At 49.4% G+C, this 25,418-nt stretch overlaps 1 protein-coding gene across 3 annotated transcripts; it reads left to right on the top strand.

Moving 5' to 3' along the window:
• On the top strand, window positions 1–25,418 carry MLLT1 (MLLT1 super elongation complex subunit). Of its 3 annotated transcripts, XM_084825770.1 has the most exons (12): window positions 1–280; window positions 4,293–4,473; window positions 6,346–6,428; window positions 8,129–8,272; window positions 9,388–9,513; window positions 11,004–11,564; window positions 16,291–16,378; window positions 19,485–19,593; window positions 21,629–21,728; window positions 22,244–22,315; window positions 23,516–23,587; window positions 24,813–25,418. In XM_084825770.1, exons 1-12 carry the CDS (start codon window positions 269–271, stop codon window positions 24,939–24,941), a joined length of 1,677 nt encoding a protein of 558 aa, XP_084681896.1. In that variant the 5' UTR covers window positions 1–268; the 3' UTR covers window positions 24,942–25,418. The 3 variants fall into 3 exon arrangements, with proteins under 3 accessions (XP_084681896.1, XP_084681894.1, XP_084681895.1); XM_084825768.1 differs by lacking the exons at window positions 23,516–23,587; window positions 24,813–25,418 and having other exon boundaries at window positions 183–280; window positions 22,244–22,886; XM_084825769.1 differs by lacking the exons at window positions 9,388–9,513; window positions 23,516–23,587; window positions 24,813–25,418 and having other exon boundaries at window positions 183–280; window positions 22,244–22,886.

The following is a 25,418-nucleotide window of genomic DNA, read 5'->3' as shown; positions in this document are numbered from 1 at the left end:
GTGCGGGGGGTGGAGGAGAAGCGAAAGGGAGACTCTGAGGGGGGCCGGGCCGAGCGAGCACTGAGGCGAGACGCGCTCCCGAGGCCCCGAGCCATGAGGAGGCGGCGGAGGAACGAGGTGCAGCAGCAGCAGCAGCCCTGAGGGGGAGAGGCGAGCCAGGCCGAGCTAGGCCCGAAGCCCCCGAGGAGGACGAGGCGGCGGCGGCGGCGGCGGCGGCGGCGGCAGGAGAAGGGAGGCGGCGGCCGGGCCGGGCCGGGCCGGGCCAGCCATGGACAATCAGGTAGGGACGAGGAGGGGCGGCGGCGGCGGCGGCTCCTCTCCACCTTCCCCCGCCCGCCCTGGAAAGGGAGGGGCCTGGCCCCATTGGACAGCCAGCAGGCCCCGCCCACACGGGAAAGGGGCCGGGCCTGGCTCCATTGGCCGGTCTCCGGGCCCCGCCCACTCGGAAAAGGGGCCGGGCCTGGCTCTATTGGATAGTCACCAGGCCCCGCCCACCCACTGCAGTTGACCTCAGTGATCACTTGGGGAGGAGTTCGATGCTGCTCTTGCTCCAAAAATGAAGGCGTGTGGGAGGAGCTCCTTTTTTAAAAAAAATCCTTGGCTCCTCCCCCTTCTCCATTATTACCTCTGTGTGGGTGATATTGCTACTCAGAGCCATGAGGACTGGAAGCTTAACAGCTCGGTGGCGGAGCACATGCTTTGCGTGTGGAAGGTACCACGTTCGATCCTCCGCATCTCCAGGGGCAAAGACCCCTGCCTGGGAACCTGGAGAGCTCTATCCAGTCTGCGTTGGACATACTGAGCTGCCTGGACCGATGGCCTCAACTTACTAAAAGGCCATTTCCTACGTTCCTATCTAAATCAGCCCATTATTCGGAACCACGAGGACTGGGATCTTACTTTAGTTTTAGAAGCTCAGTGCCAGAGGCACCTGCTTCACCTGCAAAATGACCCACACTCAATCCTTGGCATCTCCAGGGAGGGCTACGATGGAATCCTGCCTGAAACCCTGGAAAACCTCTGCCAGTCAATGTCAACAACACTAGGCTAGATGGACCAAGGGCTTGACTCGGTAGAAAGTAGTTTCCAGTGTTCCGATGGTTGCTGCTTTCCTCGTCATCGCAGCTGCTACTATTGGCAGCTGTTGGGAGGACCTCCTTGGGCCGCCCCTGTCCCCCAAGTATGGGGAGGGGTGTGTCTGCCTGCAGAGGGGCTTGATGCCCTCCCTCCCAAAATTAAGTGGGGTGGGAAGTGCTTGTGAACTTGGTCCCCTGCCTTTCTCAGGGGGGAAAGTACACCAAGCACTAGATGAGGAGGGCTTGCTCACACTGGAAGGCAGAGTGGAAATAGGGACATCAGAAGCTGTTTGGTCCATCTAGCCCAGTATTGTCAACACTCACTGGCGACAATGGCTCTCCGGGATTTCCGGCAGGAGTTTTTCCAGCCCTCCGTGAAGATGCTGGGGATCGAATCTGGGACCTTCTACATGCAACGCATGTTCTATCACTGAGCCACACACCCCTACAAGAGGCCCCATCCCTGCAATGAAAAAGTGGTAAAAAGAGCTGTTTCCTCTACCCCAAAGATGAGGAGGGTACTGCCTGACATTCACATGGAGTGTCTTAAGCACTTTGCATGCATTATCTTGCAGTCTGTGCAGCAGTCCTGTAGAGTAGGCTGAATGTTCTCATCTCCCTCTTTCTTCTCATGGTGGCCCGAGGCTGAGAGTGTGTGCCTCAAATAAGGCCTCTTTGAGGCAACCTTCAGGCTAGGCCTTGGCACTCACACTCATAGCCACCACATTGGGTGTGTGTGTATGCGTGTACCCAAAAAAATTCCATGTTTTTATATCTATATGCCATATTAGCTATTGGGCATATGTTTATGTCTATACCTGAATGTAAAGACTGCTGAGAGAATATAGGCTAAATGCTTTGTAGGCTTCGACTCTGGTGTATAAATAGTAACTATCAGTGTTAGTGCATATGATATGTATGTATAGTTGAGCAGAATTAGGGGTGTTTGTAATCTGCACACACTCATGTGCGTCTGTACGCTCTCACACCTAATAACACTCTGGCTGTGTGTATGATGCTGCGAACATCCTATAATATACGCTTCCATTATACTGGGTACTCACTGCATAAATGCAAGAACATTTGTGTTTATGCAGAGAGCCAGTGTGGTATAGTGATGAGAGTGTTGGACTGGGAGCTGGGAGATCCGGGTTCTAGTCGCCACTCAGCCATGGAAGCTCACTGGGTGACTTTGGATCTGTCACAGACTCTCAGCCCGGCCTTCCTCACGGGGTTGTTGTTGTGAGGATAAAATGGAGAGGAGGAGGATAACATAAGCCACGTTGGGTTCCTTGCAAGAGGAAAACAGGTGGGATATAAATGCAATAAATAAAGAACATCCACTTGAATGTGTGGCTCTGTAGTCCTGTAAACATGTTCCCGATATATAATGGATTTGTTACCCTGTGTGTATGCAGGTAATATATGGCATTTATATCAGCATATGCCCATTATGACTTGTTACCATATGGTGTGTGTGTTTAACGTATGTAATATGGAGAGAGCGGGTTGGCCGTAGATGAGCTGATTCCCAAATGCCCGTTTGCCGCTTGATGTCCACAGCATCAAGAGAGCGCTGAACTGTGTGAATCAGTCATCACAGTTCCAGCACCAGAGGCCGAGTTTTCCTATCTTCTCAAAGGCCATGTTTACTAAGCTTTGGTTCCCAGGCATTGGCGCCTGATTCAGTGTGAGATTTCTTTTCCCTTAAACAACTCTACAGTGCATTATTGGAAGCTGGGCGTGTGAAAGACTTCGCTGAAAAGCACAGTGTTTTCTGAGGTGATGTGAGGAGGTGCCAGCATTCCTGTGCACTACCTGTGATGTTGTGTATGTGGTGACGCATTCAGATGTGCATGTTACCAGTGATTGCAACATCCCTCCGTCCTTCAGCCGGGGGGGAGCATGTCAAATACTGAGCACCTGTGGATAAGTAGGAGCATGTGCGTGTAGAATCGGAGAGTTACAGGGGGTCTCATAGGCCATCTAGTCCAATCCCTTCTAGATGCAGCCACCCAGGGCTAGAACATCCCTAAATGCTCATACAATTTCAAAGTTTGAATGAAGGAACCCTGGAGGTCACCTAGTCCACTCCCTGCTCACTGCAGGAAATCTGGCGATTACAGCATCCCTGACAGATGTCCGTCCAGCCTTTCTTTGAAGAGCTCCAGCCAAGAAGAACCCATCACCCCTCCCCTTCAAAGTCATTGGTTCCATTGTTGAACAGTTTTATCATTAAGAAGCTTCTCCTAATGTTCAACCCTCCTCCACCTTCAACTCCCCTTCAGTAGAGTCCTGCCTTCTGCTGCAGCAGAGAAGAAGTCTTTGCCCTCTTTTGTGGGACAAGTCCTTCAGGTCTTGAGGGAGAGTTTTGTCACTTCTGTGTGCCAAGACTTCTCTTCCCCAGGCCCAGTTCCTTCAACCTTTGCTCATAGGGCATGTCATAGAAGTATCAGCAAAAGAGAGGACCACCTGCCATAGCGGACTTCAGGATTTCTCTGGAATTTCTGGAGCTGCCTGGTTGTGGTCTTGTCCAGTTTACACCAGCAAGACGCATGTTCCAGTCACTGTGGAAATGGCTTCGGCATTTCCCGATCATCTGTGTTCTGGAGGAAACTTTGGAGGAATGGGCCAGCTGCTTTTCAGGGAAGCTTCTCTGTCAGTCCCAGTCTCCTCGCTGTGGAACCCCTTCTGAGTTACCGAAGAAGCACTTGGGATCTTTGGAGCACCGTTTGAAAGCCTCGATTTGTCCACTCCAGGACTCTTCTGCCTTTTCTGATCCAAGACCCAAGTTTAGCCCAAAAATTTATTTGGGGACCCGTGCCTTTTTTTCTTTTTTTTTACCATATATTCGTATTGTTGTTGTGCTACTGTTGTGACTTGCCATGGGTTTGGCTGCAACCCAGTAGGGCAGCTTTGTCCAACTTGGTGCCCTCCGGATGTTTTAACCTCTGGTAGCCCCAAGCACCATGGCCAATGATCAGGAACACTGGGGTTTTTACTCCAAAACATCTGGAGGGCACCAGGTTGGGGAAGGTTGAAATTCATTAAGTAGTAACGAAAGAATTGGAGATAGTTGGAGGAATCCAGATCTACGAGGTGTGTAGGCCAGGTTTTGTTGACTAAATCTGTACTGCTTGGGGTTATTGTTTTTAAATACCCCTCTATTTTATTTTTTCTTTTGCCCTCCCTGTTCCGCACCTTGCCCCCTCCTAGTGCACAGTCCAGGTGAAGTTGGAGCTGGGGCACCGTGCCCAGCTACGGAAGAAGCCCACCACTGAGGGGTTCACCCACGACTGGATGGTGTTTGTGCGTGGCCCGGAACAGTTTGAGATCCAGCACTTTGTGGAGAAGGTGGTCTTTCGGCTGCATCAGAGCTTCCCTAAACCAAAACGTGGTGAGTGAGCTGGTGCACACGGGGGTGTCTGGGATCAGGAACGGGCTAGCATGTGGTTTCCTCCATGTGCCGATGCACGCCTCCTGGGCTTCCTGGAAGCATCCAGCTGGCCACTGTGGGAAACAGAATGCCACGTGAAAGGACCCAATATCATCTGCCCCACCAGGGCTTTCTCCATTGGCCATGCTGTCTGGGACTGATAAGAGATGATAGGAGGGGAAGGGTCATAGCTCAGTGGTAGAGCTTCTGCCTTGTATGCAGAAAGTCTCAGGTTCAATTCCTGGCATCTCCAAGTGGGGCTGGGAGAAAGACCCCTGCCTGAAACCCTGGAGAACCATTGCTGCCAGTCAGTGTCAACAATACTGGGCTACATGGACCCGCATTCCTATTTAAATCAACATGTTTTTTTGGAACCATGAGGACTAGACTCTTAATTTATCCAGTCTTTATTACCTGTGTTGACTTTGATGGACCCGTGGGCCAACTCAGTAGAAAGCAGCTTTCTAGGTTGCTGTTTAAATCAGTCTTCTATTCAAAACCACAAGGACTAGAAGCTTACTAGCTCAGCTTATTATTAAGAACACAAGAAAAGCAGTGCTAGATCAGACCAAAGGTCCATCTCATACAGTATTCTGTTCACACATTGGCCAACTAGCTGCCCACAGGAAACCCCCAAGCAGGGCATGAGTGCATCAGCACCCTCCTGCCCATGTCCCCCAGCAATTGATGTACATAGGCTTACTGCCTCTGATACTGGAGGTAATATAGAGACATCAGGACCAGTAGTCCTGATGCAGAGCCAGTATGGTGTAGTGGCAAGAGTGTTGGGCTGGGAGATCCGGGTTCTAGTCCCCACTCGGCCATGGAAGCTCACTGGGTGACTTTGGGCCAGTCACACACTCTCAGCCCAACCTACCTCACAGGGTTGTTGTTGTGAGGATAAAATGGAGAGGAGGAGGATAATGTAAGCCGCCTTGGGTTCCTTGCAAGAGGAATAAAGGCGGGATATAAATGCAATAATAAATAAATAAATAGTCATTGATAGCCTTCTCCTCCATGTGTTGTTGTTGTTGTTGTTATTTCTATACTGCCCAATAGCCAAAGCTCTCTTGGCAGTTTACAAAATCCCCTTTTAGAGCTATCCAAATTGTTGGTAGCCATCACTACTATACCTTGTGGTAGTGAGTTCCATAGTTTAACTCTGCACTGTGTGAAGAAGTCCTTCCTTTTATCTGTCCTGAATCTCCCATTCATCTTCACGGGAGGACCCCTGGTTCTACTACTATGAGAGATGGAAAAAAATATATCTCTGTTCACTGTCTCCACACCATGCATAATTTTGTACACCTCTATCATGCCTCTTTTACTTTCCTGTTTTCTAAGCTAAAGAGTCCAGACGTTGTAACCTTTCCTCATAGGGAGTTGCTCCAGCCCCTTGATCATTTCCGTTTCCTTTTTATGCTCCTTTTCGAAATATACAGTGTTTTGTAGTGCGTTGACCAGAACTGTACACACTATTCCAAGTGTGGTCGCCCCAGAGATTTGTATACGGGCAGTATGATATTAGCAGTTTTATTTTTGATTCTCTATTTTAAAATGATGATGATTAAAATAACACTTAGCACTTATACTACGCTCTAAACTGCTTCTGCACACATTCTCTTGTAATCATGACAAGAGCACTGTAAGGTAGGTCAGTATTATTACCTCCATATTCCAGAAGAGAAGGGGTCTCAGGCTGGACTGAGAGAGAGAGCGGCTTGCCTACAGCTGACCTGCGTTCATTTCTGTCTCTTACTTTTGCTCCGTGTTCAGCTAGTGCTGCCTTGGTGCTGACGTTTTAATGCTCTTTGTGCATCTTCTTTTTCTCAGTCTGCAAAGAGCCTCCTTATAAAGTGGAGGAATCTGGCTATGCTGGCTTCATTATGCCAATTGAAGTCTACTTTAAAAATAAGGTAATGTTTAATTCTTTCCTCCTTTTGCCCCACCCCCATCCCTTTTTTCATTTCCTTAAAAGAAGGGTGGCCAAACAACTTCACCTGATCCCTGTTGACCTTGTCAAATTTTAATCGAGGTATGATTAACGGATAATTTGCCCAGATTCTCCCCCCTCTCTTCTAAGAAAGCGATGAGGACGTTTGACCTGGTTTGTGTGTCACAATAACCCAGAATTGAGCAGCTCAATGAACTCTGGCCCGTGGCTTTAGTTAACATGACACGTGAGCCAGAAACTCTGACTTGTCTCTTCCCCCAGCAAGCCAGAGAAATAACCCAAGAAAAAATCCTGGGGGTTATTTATTTTCTGCATTTGTATTCTGCTGTTCAGACAATGATTGTCAAATTATCGACATTACTTGTCAGGGGAGAGACAAGCCAGAGCTCTTGGTTCATACACGATGCTAACCAAACTACAAATGGAGGGTCCGTGGTTTGACCCCTTGAGAGCGAACAGGCTCATTTAAAAAAAAAATCTAGGTTATTGTGACCTGTGAACCTGGCCTTTGTAGATTTCTTATCCATGTGAACACATTGCTTTGTTTTTGGAATTCCGAAAAAGCAAAGGGTTGCCCCAGTCTGCATTTTCAGGAGGTATTTTTCTAAGTGCATTTTATCCTCCATTCTGCCTGTTCCCCCCCCCCCCGCCGCCCTTGATTGCCAGAGGCCCCCCGGGTGGGCATCCCTTACTGTTTGGGGAGGGGGGATTTCTATCAGAGTTTGAGCATCCATGATTTAGCAGGAAGGGTGGCTGGATTGATCCTCAGACCAGCGTCTGGAGCATAGAATGGCCTATGAGAATAAAGCGTTGGTCCGTGCTGTCTTTAAAAACCTTGTGGCCGACCCACAGAGTTGAATGGTGTGAGCTAGTGTACCCAGCTGACAGCCAAGTTTGGTTGGTCCTCCATCTGCTGCCCTTGGTGGATAAACCTGATTTTGGCACCATCGTCCACGGCCTGCTACTATCCCGGCTGGTTCACTCCAAGGTATTCTACAGAATAACCAACCCAAAGCTTCTGTTGGTTCAGAGCGCAGCAGCTAGGCTGCTAACCAGAACTGGTAGAAGGGACTGCATTCTCACCAGAGCTTCCTATTGTTCCTTGACCACCTCTGTGTTTCTGGATAACATTCAGAGTATTTATTTGGACCTCTAGAGCCCTAAACCAGCTTTCCCAACCTGGCACTAGCTGGGAATGATAGGACATGCCACTAAACACATGTGGAGGACACCAGGTTGAGAAAGGCTGCCCTAAACCTTCTGGGGCTGGGGTATCTGGAGGGCCATTTGCACCTGTATGCACCTGCCTGCATGTTAAGACCCTCTGTGGAGGCCCTGCCTTTAGAGGTGAGGTGAGCGGCTCTCTGTGGGACAGGGCCTTCTTTGTGGTGGCGTACAACTTCCCTTCCCAGAAAGATTCATCATGCGATTGGTTTTCTTTTTGGCTTCTCATGGTCGTTGATGGTTTGGAGTTTGGGCCAGATTGTGCCCTTTCTCTGCTGTGTACCATGCTGCTGCTGTTGTCTTCTGGGTTTTGTTTTTAATATGATGGTAATCCCCCGTGGGAACCGATTGCAGTCAAAAGAGGCAGGAGATGGTGTTTTCTTTGAAATATGCATCTTCGCCAACCCGTTCATGAAGCTTTTGCCACTTGGCTTTCAGGAGGAGCCGAAGAAAGTTTGCTTCACCTACGACCTTTTCCTCAACCTGGAGGGTAACCCGCCCGTCAACCACCTCCGCTGCGAGAAGCTCACTTTCAACAACCCCACCAAGGAATTCCGCCGCAAACTCATCAAAGCTGGTGGGGTGAGTAGCCAAGACGCCCAGTCTGTGTGCTGCCAGTGAGAGGAACGGTTACTGCCCCCTGCAGTGATGTGGTGATGTAATGATAAATTTGGAAGTGCAGGCTGTCATCGTGAGACGTCCCCATAGCTACACCCCTGAAGAGAGTCTAAAACTGCAGGCAGCTGGGTTGATCCATATCAGCGTACCAGTTCTAGCCGTTTTCATCTCCCCAAGGAGCAGGTCTTTTGTAAAGCAAATGGCCTCCGTGACCCATTCAAGATCAAGCCACCCCAAAGTACTTTGCATTAGAACAGGGGCAGCAGTATATTGCTGCTGTGAAAATTCATTTCCCCCAGTGAAGATTGCAGCTAAGCTCAGAGGGAACAGGGACGTCTGAGGGCAGGTGGCAGAATACATCAGTGTCCCTGCTAATCAGAAAGTGCCAGCACTGTGTCCCTGTGAGTCTGGACACCACCCCACCACTAGTCCTCCGAAATTCATGATGAAGCAGCTAGTGAAGTGCTGCTAATACACTTACTGTTACCTTGGATTATATCAGCTTTTAAAAAAAGGCTAAAAGGGGGGGCGTGATAATGGTTTGCATTATCAGAGCCAAGAGGATAGAAAGGGAGTGTTTTTATTTTTTTTTGGTCCCTCTCCCATAATGCTGCAGTTTTGAATCGCGAGTACGCGGACAGACAGAACATTGAAAGTGGGTAAACATCTTCACACAGTGCCAGTTTGACATCTCACTTGGCTCAGCATCGTCAGCACTGACTGGCAGCTACTCTGCAGGGTTTCAGGCAAGGGTCTTTCCCAGCCTTACCTGGAGATGCCAGGGATCACACCTGGGACTTTCTGCATGCAAAGCAGAGGCTGTACCACTGGGTTACAGCCTCTCCCTTAAAAGGAGATTCTTGTCCTTCTGGTTCTGAATAGAGGACCCGTTTAAATTAGGAGCATCAGAAGCTGCCTTCCTGGGTCCATCTAGCTCAGTATTGTCCACATGGACTGGCAGAGGCTCTCCAGGGTTTGGGGCAAGGGTTTGTCACAGTCCTGCCTGGAGTTTTGTCCAGTGCCAACCAGTTTTACAGTTCCTAGCACTGAGATCCCATTTGCCCACCCATCCTTCCTAGGTGATGGTAATGCCCGAAGGTGCGGAAACGGTGTCCAGGCCCAGTCCCGACTATCCCATGTTACCCACAATCCCGCTATCTGCCTTCTCCGATCCTAAGAAGACCAAACCATCCCATGGGTCAAAGGTGAGTTGCTTTGGAAAGGGGTGTGGAGGCTGCATTTTCAAATATATGTACTAGACCAGCCTTCCCCAACCTGGTGCCATCCAGATGTGTTGGTCTACAGCTCGCAGCAGCACATCTGGAGGGCACCAGGTTGGGGAAGGCTCTGCTAGACCATGAGGTCTAGCAGCGTTAATTCTCATTCTACATAGATACTGGGAAAGCCTTCCGCATGTTAGAATTTCATATCCAGGCCAAAGCCCTTGTCCTTGGAGCAGTGCCCACATTGTGTATCCCGTTCCTCCATTTGGCCTCCAATGTATGGAGATGAGATGGATGAAGTTGTGTCCATAGCAGAGGACAGAAGGAAACAAGATTCTCTAGGTCAGAGGCAGGGAAGACAGGAAGCATTTCCAGTAATGATTGGCTGTCGGAATCCCCAGTCTTCCCATAAGTATGTATCGAAAGAGCGTGAAGAGCACTTTTTAACCACTTGTTGCGAATATACATCGGTGGCCGAGAGTGACTGAGGCATAGTAATTCTTCTCAAGGATTTATGCCAAGACATAGTTTTCCCAATGCCCTGTCCTCCCATCCTAGCAATTTGCCAGTGAAAACCCTTAATATCTTGGCAGAGTGAAGGAATGTTTTCTTGTCTCCATCTTAGATCCTAGATGAAAACCCAACGATTACACTTACTTGTTCTTCTTTCATCATGTGTTGTCCCCAACTCTCTTGCTGGTTTCTCTGTTTTAGGATTTTATTATTTTTTTTAATTCATTTCGTGTGTATACTGCTCAAGAGCCGACTCTCTCTGGGCACAAAAATTAAAACCAGTCATGCTGGCTAGGGAACATTGGAAGTTGTAGGACTCTTTTGTGTCTAAATATGCATAGATTGTCACCCTGAAAGTCTTTTTAAATGTTTGCATTGCTGCTGGCTTTTTTGCTTTGGTTTTATACTGCCATATTAAGCCTTTACGTTTAAAGATTTAAAACGTTTTTATCATGCTGTGTTTTATGGTTTTAATTGTTATGGAACCACCCAGGGAGCTTCAGCTATTGGGCAGTATGGAAATGTAATAAATATGAGGAGCCATTTGGTGGAACAGACTTCCTTGGGAGGTGGAGGGTTCTCCTTTGCTGGAGGGATTTAAGCAGAGGCGGACCGGCCATCTCTCAGGGATGCTGAATTTGCAAGATTCCTCCCTTGAGTGGTGGATCAGACTAGATGATCTGCAAGGTCCCTTCCAATGCTGTGATTCCATTGCAGTCTGGGATTGAAAGTGCATATCTTTTTTCCCCAGCAGAAGAGATTATCTGCCACAAACAAATTCAGCACCCAAGTCTAGATTGTCCAAGTCAATGTCTTCTTGTAAATGTAAACTAACGGTATTTGTACTTTCTGAAATGCTGGTCTGTGCCTTGTGTGCTGTGAAACCTCTGGGAGTTTCTGTTCTGGGTTTTGGGTTTTCCTTGATTGTTTTCTGTCTCCTTCCTTTGCCTGATGCTTAGGAGGTGAACAAAGATGGCAGCAAAGCCTCCAAGTCCCACAAAGTCACCCGGGAGCATCGCGAGAGGCCCAGAAAAGACTCGGAGAGCAAAAACTCCTCCCGGGACCCTGAGAAGGAGCCGGGTAAGCCCGTGAAGGACTCCTCCCGGAAGCCCATCGAGAACAAGGTGCCCAAGGAGGAGAAGCCCGTTCCTAAAGCAGCCTTCAAGGAGCCCAAGCTGGCGCTGAAGGAGCCCAAGGTGGAGAACACGTCTCCCAAGGGTGGGCCCCCACAGCCTCCTGAGGCCAAGCCTTCCAGCAAGAGGCCCCCAGCTGTGGAGTCTCCGAAACCCAGTGCCAAAAAGCCCAAGAAGAGCAGCTCCAAAGCGGCCAAGACCGCCCCAGCCACCTCCCCACGGACTTCGTCCTACGCCGAGAAGAAGCCGGCCAAGGAGAAGCCCGGCACCAAAGCGGAGAAGGTGAAGCCAGAGAGTGAAACCAAGGCCATCAAGAAGCCCCTGGAGGTGGCGGTGGCAGGGGCTGAGGAGTCCAATTCGGAGGACGAGGCTTCTCTGAAATCAGAGGTGAGGAGCCTGCTCGGTTCTGTCCCGCGAGGTGGGCTCTGTCAAGGCGACGCCTGCCAGGGCCAGAGGCAGTTTCAGGAGGCTTAGCGCTGGGGGTGGCTCACATCTCGCGCCTGCCTCTGCCTGCTCTTTTTTTCTTGGCCAACGTCCCCCAACTTGGCACCCTTCAGATGGGTTGGACTGCAACTCCCATAATTCCAAGTCAGCATGGATGATGGGAGTTGAAATCCAACCCGTCTGGAGGGTGCCAGGTTGCGGGAGGCTGCTCTAGCTTCTCCTGCAGGTGGTGGGGATTTGGGACTTTCCTTCAGATAAGAGGGAGCCGCTCAGGGTGTGCCGTTCAGTTCAGAGCAGTTCAAGAGAAATGCAGGTAAAGCCCATATCAGCACTTCTGAGGTTTGGGGCTTTGGGAGGCGACTGCTTCTCCCCAAATAAAGCTCCCTTAAGAAGCTAGTTTGAGGGGAGAACTGGCTAACTGTTTCTTTTCTATTCTCATTGTTTGGTCAACATTATTCCATCCCCTTTTTGCCCCCAAGATGCTTGGAGCAAGGTCTGCAGCCCCTTCCCACTTCCCCCTTTTTATCCTCACAACAGCCCTGCGAGGGAGCTTAGCCTGAAAGTTAGCAGCCGGCCGCAGGTCACACCATGAACTTTGCAGCTGTGTGGCAGTTGAAGCCCAGCTCTACGCCTGACACTCACTTGCTGTGCAGGCTTGGCTCTGAATTCTGCCAATGGTGCTGTGCAGGCTTGGCTCTGAATTCTGCCAATGATGCTGTGCAGGCTTGGCTCTGAATTCTGCCAATGAGCGAAGGGATCCTTTACCATCTGTATTTATTCATTTATTTATTTACAGCATTTATATACTGCTCCACATCGAAACTGATGCTGGATTGGTGAACAATAAAAGATAAAATGATTAAAAGACAAAAGAGATAGAACATATTTTTAAAATGTTATTTTTGTAAACAGAGTACCAATAAAAACTATAGCTGGTCAGTCAAGGAAGGTTTCCCAGAATAATTATGTTTTCAGGAAGTGCTGGAAGTAGTACAGTGTTGGTACCTGCCTGAACTGCAGAGACAGGGAGTTCCATAGGAAGGGGGCCACCTCATAGAATTATAGAATAGTAGTAGGGTTGGAAGGGAATGCAGGAATCCAAGTCAGAGCATCCCTGACAGATGGCTGTCCAGCCTCATCTTGAATGCCTCCAGTGTGGGAGAGCCCACTACCTCCCTAGGTCATTGGTTCCATTGTTGTATTGCTGTAACAGTCGGGAAGTTTCTCCTGATGTTCAGCCAGAATCTGGCTTCCTGCAACTTGAGCCCATTATTCGGTGTCCTGCACTCTGGGAGGATCGAGGAGAGATCCTGACCTTCCTCTCTGACAGCCTTTCAAGTACTTGAAGAGCACTATCATATCTCCCCTCAGTCTTCTCTTAAGGCTAAACATGCCCAGTTCGTTCAGTCTCTCCTTGTAGGGCTTTGTTTCCAGTCCCGTGATCATCTTTGTTGCCTTCCTCTGAACCCTCTCCAGTTTGTCTGCGTCCTTCTTAAAATGTGGTGCCCAGAACTGGACACAGTACTCCAGATGAGGCCTAACCAGTGCTGAGTAGAGGGGGACTAGTACTTCCCGGAATTTGGAAGCTATGCTTCTATTAATGCAGCCCAAAATGCATCAATGCAATGAGTTATGGAACCTCACTGAAGGCGCTTCTCCGGGTGGACTCCAGTTGGGCCATGGGTCTATGTGGAACCACCAGGAGCAAGCCCTCCGATGACCTCAGTGATCGGGAAGGTTGGTAAGGGAGGAGGTGCTCTCTCAGATATCCTGGTCCCAAGTTGTTCAGGGCTTTAGACGGTAGTACTAGAACATTCAACCTGGTCCGGTAGCAAATTGGCAGCTAGTGCAGTTCCCTCAGCAAAGGAGTTGCATGTTGAAAAGGGGCTACTCCCGACAATAGTCGAGCTGCTGCATTCTGCATTAGCTCCAGCTTCAATCCACATAGAGTGCATTGCTGTAGTCCAGTCTTGAGGTTACTAGTGCCTGTATTCTGCCCTCCCAACCATCCACAGCCTAGATGTTTATTTTTTTATTGTTCTCCTGCCTTCCTTCCATTGTGGAAATTGAGGGGCGTGGCATACGTGGGGTGCGTGTCCCCCCATCCCAGCACTGACCAGCCCCAGACCTGCTTAGTTTCAGCAAAGCGGCTGCATCCTGGGCAGTCAGTCCACATTCCTGGCATGTCCTTGCCAATGTTCTTTTACAAACCATGACTTCCAGAGCCCCTGAGCACTGCAAAGAGATCTAGACCTGCCTTTCGCAAGCCGAGGCCCTCACAATAAATAAATGAGTTGGATTCCAACTCCCATCATCTGCCAACCAGCACACTAGGAGTTGAGGTCCAACACCTTTCTTTGGATATTTTTTATCTTGCTGCTCAGTCCATAAAAAGCCTTGCAGGGGAGCTTTCAATCAGTCAGTAAACAAGACACAACACACAAGGAAAAGGGAATGGGGAGGGAAGAAGAAAATAATTAAATAGACATCTGAAGGGCCCGTGCTTGGTGAAGGCTGGTCTAGGGCTCTGGGGAGCTCTGGCTCACATTACGGAAGCAAACGACACAAGAGGAGGCTGTGTCCATGTTTCTCAGCAGTATGCATGAGAGGAGGGGGCAGGGATTGGTTTTGTCCCATCTTCAGAAGCCTCAGTGTCTGGGCCCGCTTCTTGTAGCCAGACTTCTGTCCCTGTGCTAAAAACGTCCAAAGCGTGCCATGCCAGACCAGTCCCCATAAAGTTTTATTGACAGCAATCCTGTGGCCTCTAGGCAGAGTCTGGGGGGGCATAGAATACTTCAGATTCCTGGATGTGAGGTCAGAGGCAGCACTCTGCCCTTGGATCCAGGAGTCGGAGCTCCCCACGCCCTCCCCATCACAGCTACCACGGAGAGAACTGTGCCAGCTGCCTCTCTGAGGTTGCAAAGGCAACCTCAGAGAGAAGGGGCGTGCCAGTGGGAGGGGAGGGAGGGGACAGTTACACTGTATCCCCAGGCCTCCCCAGCCTCCTTCCCTGCCCAGCTCCTCAGCTAGAGGGCTGAAAAAGCCCATCTAGCGAAATTCCAGAGTGGGAGACGTGGCAGAGGCATGCTGCGCCTCCCGCTCTGTACTAGATTCTCTCATAAGCCTCCAGGTTCGGAAGTCACCAGTATCAAGGGCAGATCCAATAGGATTGCGCCCTTAGGTGTTGTTACATGGAACTGATCAGTGTGTATTTCGTTATTAATTTATATTTAGGGGGTGGGGTTAATTCCATTTTTGGAGGTGACAAAAAAGTCAAAATAGCCCCGACTCCCCCTGTGGCTTCTCCCACACTGAGCCATTGATTGAAAAGGAAGGAAATAGCTAGGAGGCTGCCAAAGGGGGGAAAAGATGAGCATGGGGTTGGGGAAACAACCTCAATGAGGTAAAGAGGAAGAGGAGAGAGATCTATGTGGCTAAAGGAGTGGGGGGAGGGCAGGGAAAAGGGGGTAAAACATGTTGGCAGTGGAAACTTAGGATGTAATTGCTGCTTAAAGAGACACAGAAAATCTTGCCACATGCAGGCAGAAGCTATTGGGATCACCCCTCCTGTTGAAGGTAGTTCTGTCTTCCTTTTGCACAGAGATCAAGGCTAGCTGGGCAGCTATGTTAGTTTCTGAGAAAATTTGGAATTAGACAATTTTCCTGTGCAAATTAGGCTAATTTACATAGGGAAATTTTCAGTTTGCATCAGAAAATCAACTAGAGTGATCTAATTGAGCATGTTTGCTAAATACAAGTAAAATACCAAAGCTAAAAAAGAAAGTACCCCATGTTCATTTTTGGACCCAAGACCCTGCAAGTATTTAACCTGGAATATGAGAGGGGGTGGAGGGATTAAAGCACACTTAATATGATTTAAATGTTATGTTATGTAGACATTTTTATTGGGATACTTGTAAAAATTTAAAGACAGTAGTATGTGCTTCCCTTACATTATTAGAATATCAGAAAGAAACAAAGGTACTGAAAACAGCCATGCTGGCTGGGGCATGCTGGGCGTTGTAGGACTTTTACTGTCTAAACATGCATAGGATTGCACCTTAATTCAACCTTGCCCAACCTGTGGTGTCCTTCGGGTATGTTGGATTACAACTCCCAGCATTCTTCAATCAGCGTAATTTTAGCAACCTGAAGAACTGTGCGTGATACGCCGACAAGCACTCATCTATTTCCACAGCGTTCACCTCTCTTCCACCGAGGCTGCTGGGGCCCCTTCCATTTCGCTGTCTCTCATTCTTCATTCCATTTCACACTCGGACATAGATGCGTTTCAGTGACACAGATGCATCCTCCCACATACTTGCCAATCACCTGAAAAAGCATTAATTGCATCTTTGGAACTGTCAGGCTTGCCAAATCCATCATTTGTAACTGGCATCTATTCCTTGTTACTAACAAACCTACGAAACAGAAAAATGTCCACCTCAACATAAAAGTGTTGGAAAATTTTCCACCCAATCCTGCTGTGGCTGGGGGACCCTGGGAGTTGTAGTCCAGCATACCTGGGGGGCAACAGGTTAGGAAGGGCTGCTAATCTTCTTGGTTACTAAAGAACTCTCTCAATTGCGGGGGGAACAGATGCCATCTGCAATCTGATCTGAAGGACTGAAATCTCTCTCTTCTTTTTCCCTTTCTGTGGGGGGTGAAGTCTGCCCCATCCAGCCCTTCCAACTCCAGCTCCAGCTCCGACTCCAGCTCAGACTCTGATTTCGAGCCGTCTCAGAACCACAGCCAAGGTGCGTTGCTGTTTGGAGGCCCCACGTGAGTCTTGGTGTCCATTAAGCGTACCGTGCCCGAGTAAGAGGTTGTTGTTAATTGTAATAATTAAATCATCAGTCGGTAAATTTAGCATTGCTCTTTCTGAACGGTGGAAGCGTTTCACGTATATGTCTCTCTGCGGTCCTTACCGCAGTCGTGTAAGGTAGGTCAGCGTTGCTCTTCCTGTATCACAGATGAGCCCACTGAGGCAGAGAGAGCTTCTCTGGGGCCATCTAGTGAGACGTGAATTGGGGTTTGGGGCTCACAGTGGGGACTAGATAAGCCTCTGGCTTCTTCCATCAGGGCTGTTCTTATATTCTTAAGATGAACTCGATATTTCTGTACCTGATTACGCTTTTACTCCCCATCCCACCCACGTGCCTTTCTTGAAAGTTGTGGCACTTGGCTAGCTACCTAAAACATAGCTTCTGGCAGTAGCATCACCAGTTCCGGTAGATCTCATTAAAGGACTGAGGCTAAGATCCCCATCGGGCATGACAATTTCTTTGTTTGCTACCAATGCTTGTGAGCTGCTTTTCAAACCCAACGATTCCCCAAGCGGCCTATGGTCCCAGTAATGAATGGATTGATTTTTAAAACCTGTCAGAAATTATGTAAATAATTTCCTGGCATTTCTAACCAATCAGTCACTTTATTTGTAGTCCGCTTTCCCGTATGGTATGCTCAAAAGCAGTTCATCACAAAGCCTTATGAAAAACCAGTACATTCCTATGCATATTAAAAAAAAAAGTCAGAACACTCCCCTCAGGAAGAGAGGGAGCCTGCCAGCTTGACCACAGAGGGATCTCACAGTTTGGGGACCACAACCAAAAATAGTCTCTCACCTGAGGGAAGCTAACGTAGGCCTGTCTGGGCAGTTGGGCTATCGTGAAAAGACTTCATAAGCCAGTGCAGAGGATAAGCAAGCTGGCACCCTCCCAGACGTTATCGGCTACAATTCCCGTAACCCCCAGACAGCATGGTCAGTGGTCAAGGCTCATGGGAGTTGTAGTTCCAAACATCTGGTGAGCATCAGGTTGAGTGAGGCTGAAAGTAAAGCAGGTAAAAACCAATCAGTTTAACAGCAGTCAGTGAAGAATCAATCATTGATTGATTGATTTTATTTGTAACCTGCCCTTCTATCAAGGAAATGGCACTCAAGGCAGCTTACAATCATAGATAAAGAAAACATGATTAAAACAATAATAAAACAAATACACTAAAACACCATTAAAGCCATAATGATAGCAGAATAAAAACAGCACCTGACCCAGCAGACCAGCTCTCATGCCAAAGGCCTGCTTGAATAAAGAGGGACAGCAGAGAGGGAGCTAACCTAGCCTCCCTTGGCAGAGAGTTCCAGAGCCTGGGAGCAGCCACTGAAAGGCCCTGTCTCAGGTCACCACCAAACGCGCCTCTGAAGGCAGCAGTATCAAAAGAAGGGCCTTCCAGAACATCTCAAGAACTGGGCAGGCTTGTATTGGAGAAGGCGGTCTTACAGGTAGCCCAGTCCCAAGCCATATAGGTTTTATAGGTCATAACCAGCACTCTGAATTGTGCCCGGAGACAGACCAGTAGCTAGCAAAGCTGTACTAACAAGGGAGTCACGTGTTCCCTGTAAATTATTCGTTATTTAAATACATTTTCAGTAGCGCTACAATAGGTTATTAAGAGTTCAAAATACACACGCACCAAGAGAGGAATATCCCAAACATCTCCAGGGCACCAGGCTGCCTCACCCCCAACACACACACCAGGCTAGCAACTGATTTGCAAAGCTTCCGCAACTTAAACATGGTGGGCGCATTATTATTCTGGCAAAACTGGTGAGCTGGACCAGCCTTCTGATAGCATGGCAGAATTTTACTGCTCCCCCGATTAGATGCAGAAGTATGGTTAAGAAAATATACATATTTTCTCCTGCCCTGGCAGCCTTGCCAAGCGGTGACCCTCATGGAGTGGGGAGTGGCCACCTGGGAAGAGATTGTCTTGCGTTCACCCTCTGTGTGGGCCATACATGGGCAGAGCAAATGGTAGCGTGGAGGTCTGCAGCAGGAGCAGTGAGGATAAATCAATACTAAACATTTAGGATTGTGAGGATAACACTGCTGATTAATTTTAAAAAGTAGTTAATATTAATTCTCACCGATGCTACTTGTACTAACTCAGCCTTCCCCCAACCTGGTGCGGATCCCAGATGCGTTGGACTGCAACTCCCATTATCCCCAGGCCATGCTGGCTGGGTAGGATGGGAGTTGCAGTCCCAGCACATCTGGGAACCACACCAGGTTAGGGGAAGGCTGTACTAACCAGTAAATAGCAGCATTCACAGGGTGCTTCCTAAAGTATCTCAAGTGTGTCACCTCATCTTGCTGCCATCCCCAACAACAACCCTGTAAGGTAGGTCAGTGTTATCCCTATATTGCTGGGGGTTCCTCCACAGACCGGGGAGGGCCCAACAAAGCAGTGCAATCCAACAGAATAGCTTCCATAGGTGTAAACAAGGCGTATTCACCCCAAGTTTCCCAACAGTGTTTCAAAATTGCTCTCCAGGGTGTAAGAAAGGCCTTGAAATGAGTTTCTTCTTGTCCTGAAAGGATTGGCTGGCCTTGGCTACCACGAGATTGCTTGTTCTCAAATGGGATCTGTGGTCTCTATCCAGCATGGCTCTTCTTCTGTTCTTATGAGAGATGGGGTGATCTCAGAGTTGCACAATGCCCCGCTGGACTCAAGGCAGGCCTACGCAGGGCGTGCAGAGCCCCCGTTCCTGGCTATGACTGGGCAGAACCCTTATTTTGATGCCCCAGGCAGGCAGGCAGAATGACTGGCTTATTATGCCCTTGTGGGCCACTGCGCAGGGCTGGCCGGATGCCTTTGGTGTAGTGAGCCTTAAGTTGTGCTGGTCTGCTCTAAGGGCAGCCCGGTTGCTCTCAAAGCATTGTGTGCTCTTTCTGAGAGAACTGAATGGCGCCCAAACTGGCAGTGCCCTTTGAAACAGCTTGGCACAACCCTGCTTAGCACTAAGCCCGGATTCTCTGTCACATACCCCTTTCAAACTGCTTTCTCCCGGCTTCTGACCTCCAGGGCCACTGCGTTCTATGGTCGAGGACCTGCAGTCAGAAGAGTCCGACGATGACAGCTCTTCGGGGGAAGAGACGACGGTCAAGGCGACCCCAGTTGGCAGGGATGCCAGGTGAGAGCAGCTTGTTGGTCTTTCTATCCGGGGCTTACTGGATTGTTTCACATGTTCTGATCGAACCCAGACCTGGACTGGGGGGGGGGGGGGATGGGACTTAAAATAGGCATACTCCACAAGAAAAAGTCTTGGGGCCTCATTTTACTGTACATCTGCTGATCTCCCCCCCCCCCAATAATAATAATAATAATAATAAAGGCCTGGTGAATTTTATCTATGATTAAATATGGGGTCAAGCGATCCTGACTTCTGCAACCTGAACAGAATGCTCAGGATGTCACCAGGGGTGGGCAAAAAGTAGATCTGCAGATGTTTGGGACTTCAACTCGCAGCATTCCTGACCAGGAACGTCTGGGCATTGAAGTCCCAAACGTTTGGAGATCGACCTTCTGCCCGCCCCTGGAGTAGATTGTTTGGCATAGTTCTGCTTCGTTGGCATTGGTGTTGACCTTGGAAGCCCTAAAATTGCTTGGGTCCAGGGGACATAAAGCAACATGTTCTCCTTTGGAGAGGCCCTTTTCCAAGTGCCCTGAGTTGATGAAATGAGGTCAGTGGCTACAAGAGAGAGGGCTTTTCTTGGTGGTGGCCCCCTCACCTTGTGCTCACAGTGCTGATCTTTTTGGCACCAGGCGTTTTAGAGCCTAGATTTTAAAATTCCTGCAGAGTGTTGAATTGGTTGCTGTTACCTGTTTTATATTATTTTTCACTTCTTGTGCTGATTATTGTTGTTGGTGGTGGTTTGTTCTGTACTGTGCTTCTTATTTTTTTAGTATCCGCCCAGAGAACTCTTGTTTTGGGGCCCACTAAAAATATAATAAATACTGCCTGAGGAGGGGTGGGGGAGAAGAAACATTGGAAGCTGCCTTATAGTGAGTCACACCCTTGGTCCCTCTAGCTCAGGATGGTTTACACTGACTGGTAGTGGCTCTCCAGGGTTTCTGACAGGGGTCTTTCCCAGCCTACTTGGAGATGCCAGGAATTGAACCTGAGACCTTCCCCAAGCAAGGCAGGGGCTCTACCACTGAGCTACAGGAGCTGGGTAGAGAGAAAGAAGGGCCTGTTCGGAGCACTGAAATCCCATCTCCTGCTTAGCTCAGCACACCCCTCGCCCTGGGCTCCAAGATTTCACTTAGCACGCTTGAGAACCACATGTGTTCTATACTTCCAAGCTTGAGGGCTGGTTGCTTGTTTTCGGCTTTAGAAACACCTCAGCTTGGACTCAGTTTTCCTCTTCCTCCAAATTGTACGCTTGTGTGGCGTGACAACGGACAAGTGGTACAGCCAGCCTTGGACCTGTGTGTTCAGCAGGAGGCGAGAACTCTCATGCATCCAAATGCAACCACATTCTCCCTTGTAGTGAGCTCAACCCTCTGTTGTCAGCCCAGCCTGGCAGAAGTTCTCCAACCTCCTTGGCAATCAGTCTTTTAAACAATTCTCCCCCGACCCCCCTAGTTGTAAATCTTTCATATGACTCCAAGAACTGCCAAAGGCCTGCCTTGGACGGTAGCCAGCGAGATGCTCTTGCTTTGGGGAACCTTGCCACTAGGCCTGATGCAGAGAGGGCCACCTGTTGCTGTTCACCTCCAACATGTGGGCTTGAGAGGGAGCCTGGGAGCTTCCATCAGGGCTGGCCCCAAGACACTTTGCAGCCAGATGCAAAGAACAAGATGCCGCCATTCCATGTACAAAAGCTGGCTGGACTGTTTCTGCAGTACTGGCGATGGAACGGCATCCTCGACCGCCACAGGCTCAATTAGTTCAATCAGTTCGGGGCAGGCTGCTTGGCCCACCATTTTCTCTTCTAACACCTTGTTGCTGCTGCCGCCTCCCAACATTTGCCACCTGAGGCAACACTTCGCCCTGCTTAATGGTAGGGCTGGCCCTGAGCTCCATCCTCAAGTTGCTGCCGCAGTTAGGCACTTCAGCAGACTGTAATCTTACTTAACCATTTCAGCTTTCTCTCTCCTTCTTGTTTTGTGTGGGGCTCCCCCTCCTTATTTGCCACCCTAACTCGCAGCTCTTCCTTCGCCAGACTCAGCCACAGTGACAGCGACAGCGACAACAGCGCAGACTCCTGCCTTCCGAGTCGAGACACGCCTCCCAGCCAGAAGCCGCCCCCTTTGAACAACAAGGTAATGGTGCAACAGGACAGCGCTTTGTATATGTTGGGGGCGAGTCACCCTTGAAACAACCATGTAAGGCAGGCTCCTATCCCCATATCACACAAGGAGGGGCCGAGGCTGCTGATGGCGCGCTGGGAGGCATCCCGCGAGATCATGGCTGAGCTGAGATCGGAACGGGGAGTGCCCCTTGTTTGCTTAAATTTCCATGATGATCCCATTTCGGAGATTCCAGTCTCACACACACACACACACACGGCGTCTTCTCAGCATGGGTCCACTTTCTCATTTGGGGGTGAGCGGGGCTGAAGGGGACCTTCCCTGTTACTGTATCGCGCCCATTTCCAGTTGTAAGAGTGCGTGCGAAAGAGCGCTCTGTTTTTGAACCGCCCCGATGCAACGCCTTTGCTCAGTTTGGCAATGTAAGCCCAACTCTTGTCTTTCCCCTCTCTCTGTTCTCCCCCCTGCCACCGCCGCCCCATTCCTCTGAACTGGCTGGTGCACGCCCCACTTCTGACTGCGTTCAGATCTCTGGGAGAAAGACTCCCGAGTCCTGCAGCAAGCCGGAAAAGATCTTGAAGAAAGGGACCTACGATAAGGTATCTCCATCGAGGGGGGAGCTTTTGAATTGGAGAAGGAGGGAGGCCATGTCTGGGGAAGGTGGGAGAAGTCAAACCAGCCCTAAGAGCAGAGGTGCAGAGCCATTTTACATTGCGGAGGACAAAGTGCTCCCCACTGGGCCCTCCATGGGCCAGAAGCCGTCAGTGGGCAGTTGCCTGTACCGTTTTGTCTTCATACTGAGAGATGCACAGCATTCTGTGCCTCTCTCAGCCCAGAGAAAGGTCTTGGGTGTCACTGGATCAGCTTTGCACAGAGCACACCATTCCCATAGGGGTGGCACATACCACGCAAAAGGACTCAGCCAGTACCAGAAAAAGCAGCCACTCCTCCTAGCATCAGCCAAGTCCTGCCGTTACCTCCAGTCTCAGATTGGAGATAACGGCAGGGCTGCAGGGGTTCCCTCCAGTGGATGGGGCTGCCTGAGGAGCCCCAGGCCCTGCAGACCAGAAGCGGAACCTCGGCAGCTGGAATAGGTGTCTGGGCCGGAGGTTCCAGAACCATCCCTGCCTGACAGGCTCAAGCCATCTCTGGGGTAGGAGCCCTTTTGAACTAACGAAGCAGCCTTCTCTGCCTTCGAGTCAGACCATTCATCCAGCTCGCCTAGCATTGCGTCCTCTGGACTGGTCGCAGCTCACCTGACTGGCCGCTCCCGCTTGCGATCCCTTAACAGAAGCTGGGGGTTGAACCTGGCACCTCCCGTGTGAAAAGCATGAGCTCTGTCCTCCTGTTCTCTTTAAGGCTGGATCCTGTGTTGCCATTTTGATTCTTTTCTTCTTTTTAATGGGCACCCCCAAGGTGCCACTCCCCCTCCCCCCCCAAGGCATAGAAGCCCCAATTCACTGGGCATCGTTTCTTCCCCCACCCCCCTCTACCTTGCCCACGGGCAAAGGATGAAGACTTCTTCTGCACTGCCCACCTGGATTAGCACTTGCATCTTTGCTGCCCTTTGAGTGCTTCCTGCTTGGGAGGAGCATTCGCCAGCTTCTGCAGTGGAGTTCCAGGATGCCCCTGCCCCATTGGCAGGGCCCATCAAAGCAGCTCCCAGCTCAGTTCACATACCAAGGTCTTCCATCGGGAGATCCCTGTTAAATCGGTCCCTGTCCCATTTTCACAAATGGCCCCAGACGTGAGGCTGATGCAGTGTTCTACTTGCTAATCTTACATCTTTCTTCTCTAAGGCTTACACGGACGAGTTGGTAGAGCTTCACCGGAGGCTGATGGCTCTACGGGAACGGAACGTTCTTCAGCAGGTATGGAATGGGTGAACAGTTGGCTTTGGTAGAGGGTAGAAGAAAAAACAGAGCAAAACGTTGGCTTTTAATATCCAGATGCGATCCACCTATGGTGTGACACTTGCAAAAGGGGGAGGGGGATATTATTTTATTCTTTTAATTCTTTTATAGACACCTTACACATGTTTCTATTGCTAGCCTACACATAAAGCTTCAAGCTGCCCAATCCAGAATTACATTTGCACACAATCTGATCCATGTGGTGGAATCTATTCTTATATAATTAAACTAGTCTCTAATGACCCTTCTAAAAGCTTACTGAAATTGGTACTACCTTCAAGTGACAACCCATCTAATAATGCAGAGGGCCATCCACTATCTTGAACTTGGCTGTACTGCACGCTTATTAAAAACTGGCCCTTTCTCAGTTTCCTGTCTGTTTTCCTCCTCTTTGCTGTTTACCAAGTTAGCTGGGTTTATTGTATATGACAAATCTCATACTTTCAGGCATCCATTCCCAAGGGAAAAACTTTGGTACCCTGTCCCGCTGTCTCTGAGATTTGAGTGTGTGATCCTGGTGATAAGGTAGCCAAAAAGGATAGGAATTCTGATGGTGTAGCACCCACCCCACTAATCAGCCATCGCCCTCCCTCAGCTGATTTCTTTCTTTTTACACCCAAGGCCTTTTCTTTGTGTCTTTTCCCCAAAAAAACTGAACAATTCTGGATTATGAAATATTTCCTTTTGCCTTCCAATCTTAGCTGGATGGCAACCAGCAAGAGGACCTTTCCAGCTGTGTCATCTTGGGCAGCAAAACTCCTTCCCAATGGAGTCTTATCTGGCACCTATTCTTACATCTTTATTTTATTAAATAACAACACCGGAATCGCTTTCGGCCCACTCTCACTTGCTCTTTGTGTGTTGTGCTTCCTCTGCTGTCTTGATCTTGTGTTTCTGTATTTTTTTATTGTGGTGCTGGTTTTATTGCTCGTCATGCTGTCTCCAGGGCATTTTTACTGAAGGGGGCAGTGTGCACGTGTATAACAAACTTGCATGGCACTGTTACTGAATGTGGCCCTTTAAAGAGCAAAGTGTAAAAAGACAGACCCCAGCCTCTGGGAGCATACAAGCTGGGTATGAACAATGGAACAGGCAGTAAGAGAGAGGAGGGGGAAGGAGGTGCCCGCTGCTGCTCTCTGTGGTAGTGTGTCCCTCTAATGTTGCTCCTTTTCTCCTGGGCTAGATCGTCAACCTCATTGAGGAAACAGGCCATTTCAATGTCACCAACACAACCTTTGACTTCGACCTGTTCTCCTTGGATGAGACGACCGTCCGCAAGCTGCAGAGTTACCTGGAGGCTGTGGCAACGTGACCCTGGGCCTCCCAAGCCAGACGCTTTTTTTAAAAATCAGAATTCCCATCTCTTTGGTATCAGGAAACGGACCCGTGGACCTTGGCCGCTGCCTTATCCTCTCGATTCACCTGAAGCACTGCCTTAGGGTTCAGCCACGCTCTAGGAACATGCCGCTGCTGCCAGCTGCACTTCTCCTCTCGGGCTCCAGCCACGCGCTCGCCCTTCGCGACTCTTCTCCCTCGCTTCGGAAGCTTGCTTGAAAACTGGTAGAGTCAAAGCTGTGCTGATCCTGGCTGCGCCGCTGCACTGTTGTTCGTTTGTTTTTTTAAAATTCTGGCTTCTTTTTTTAAAAAAACATTTTAAAACGAGATTTTCCAGCTGGGTTTTTCAGAATACACTTTAAGGTATCCCCTTAAGCACGGGATCAATCCAACTGTTACTTCTATGGACGTTATAAACTTCTCTGCGGTGTGTGAGGCTTCCCACCCCGCTCCC

Source organism: Heloderma suspectum, chromosome Z, assembly GCF_057233095.1.
Source record: "Heloderma suspectum isolate Gila_16-S chromosome Z, 16-S_ref, whole genome shotgun sequence".
NCBI lineage: Eukaryota > Metazoa > Chordata > Lepidosauria > Squamata > Helodermatidae > Heloderma > Heloderma suspectum.
This window is presented reverse-complemented; position numbering and strand designations above follow the sequence as displayed.

Coding starts and splice junctions, on each gene's coding strand:
- MLLT1 (XM_084825768.1), top strand. Junction 6,429..8,128: donor AAGTCTACTTTAAAAATAAG/GTAATGTTTAAT, acceptor CTTGGCTTTCAG/GAGGAGCCGAAGAAAGTTTG. Junction 11,565..16,290: donor AGGCTTCTCTGAAATCAGAG/GTGAGGAGCCTG, acceptor TGGGGGGTGAAG/TCTGCCCCATCCAGCCCTTC.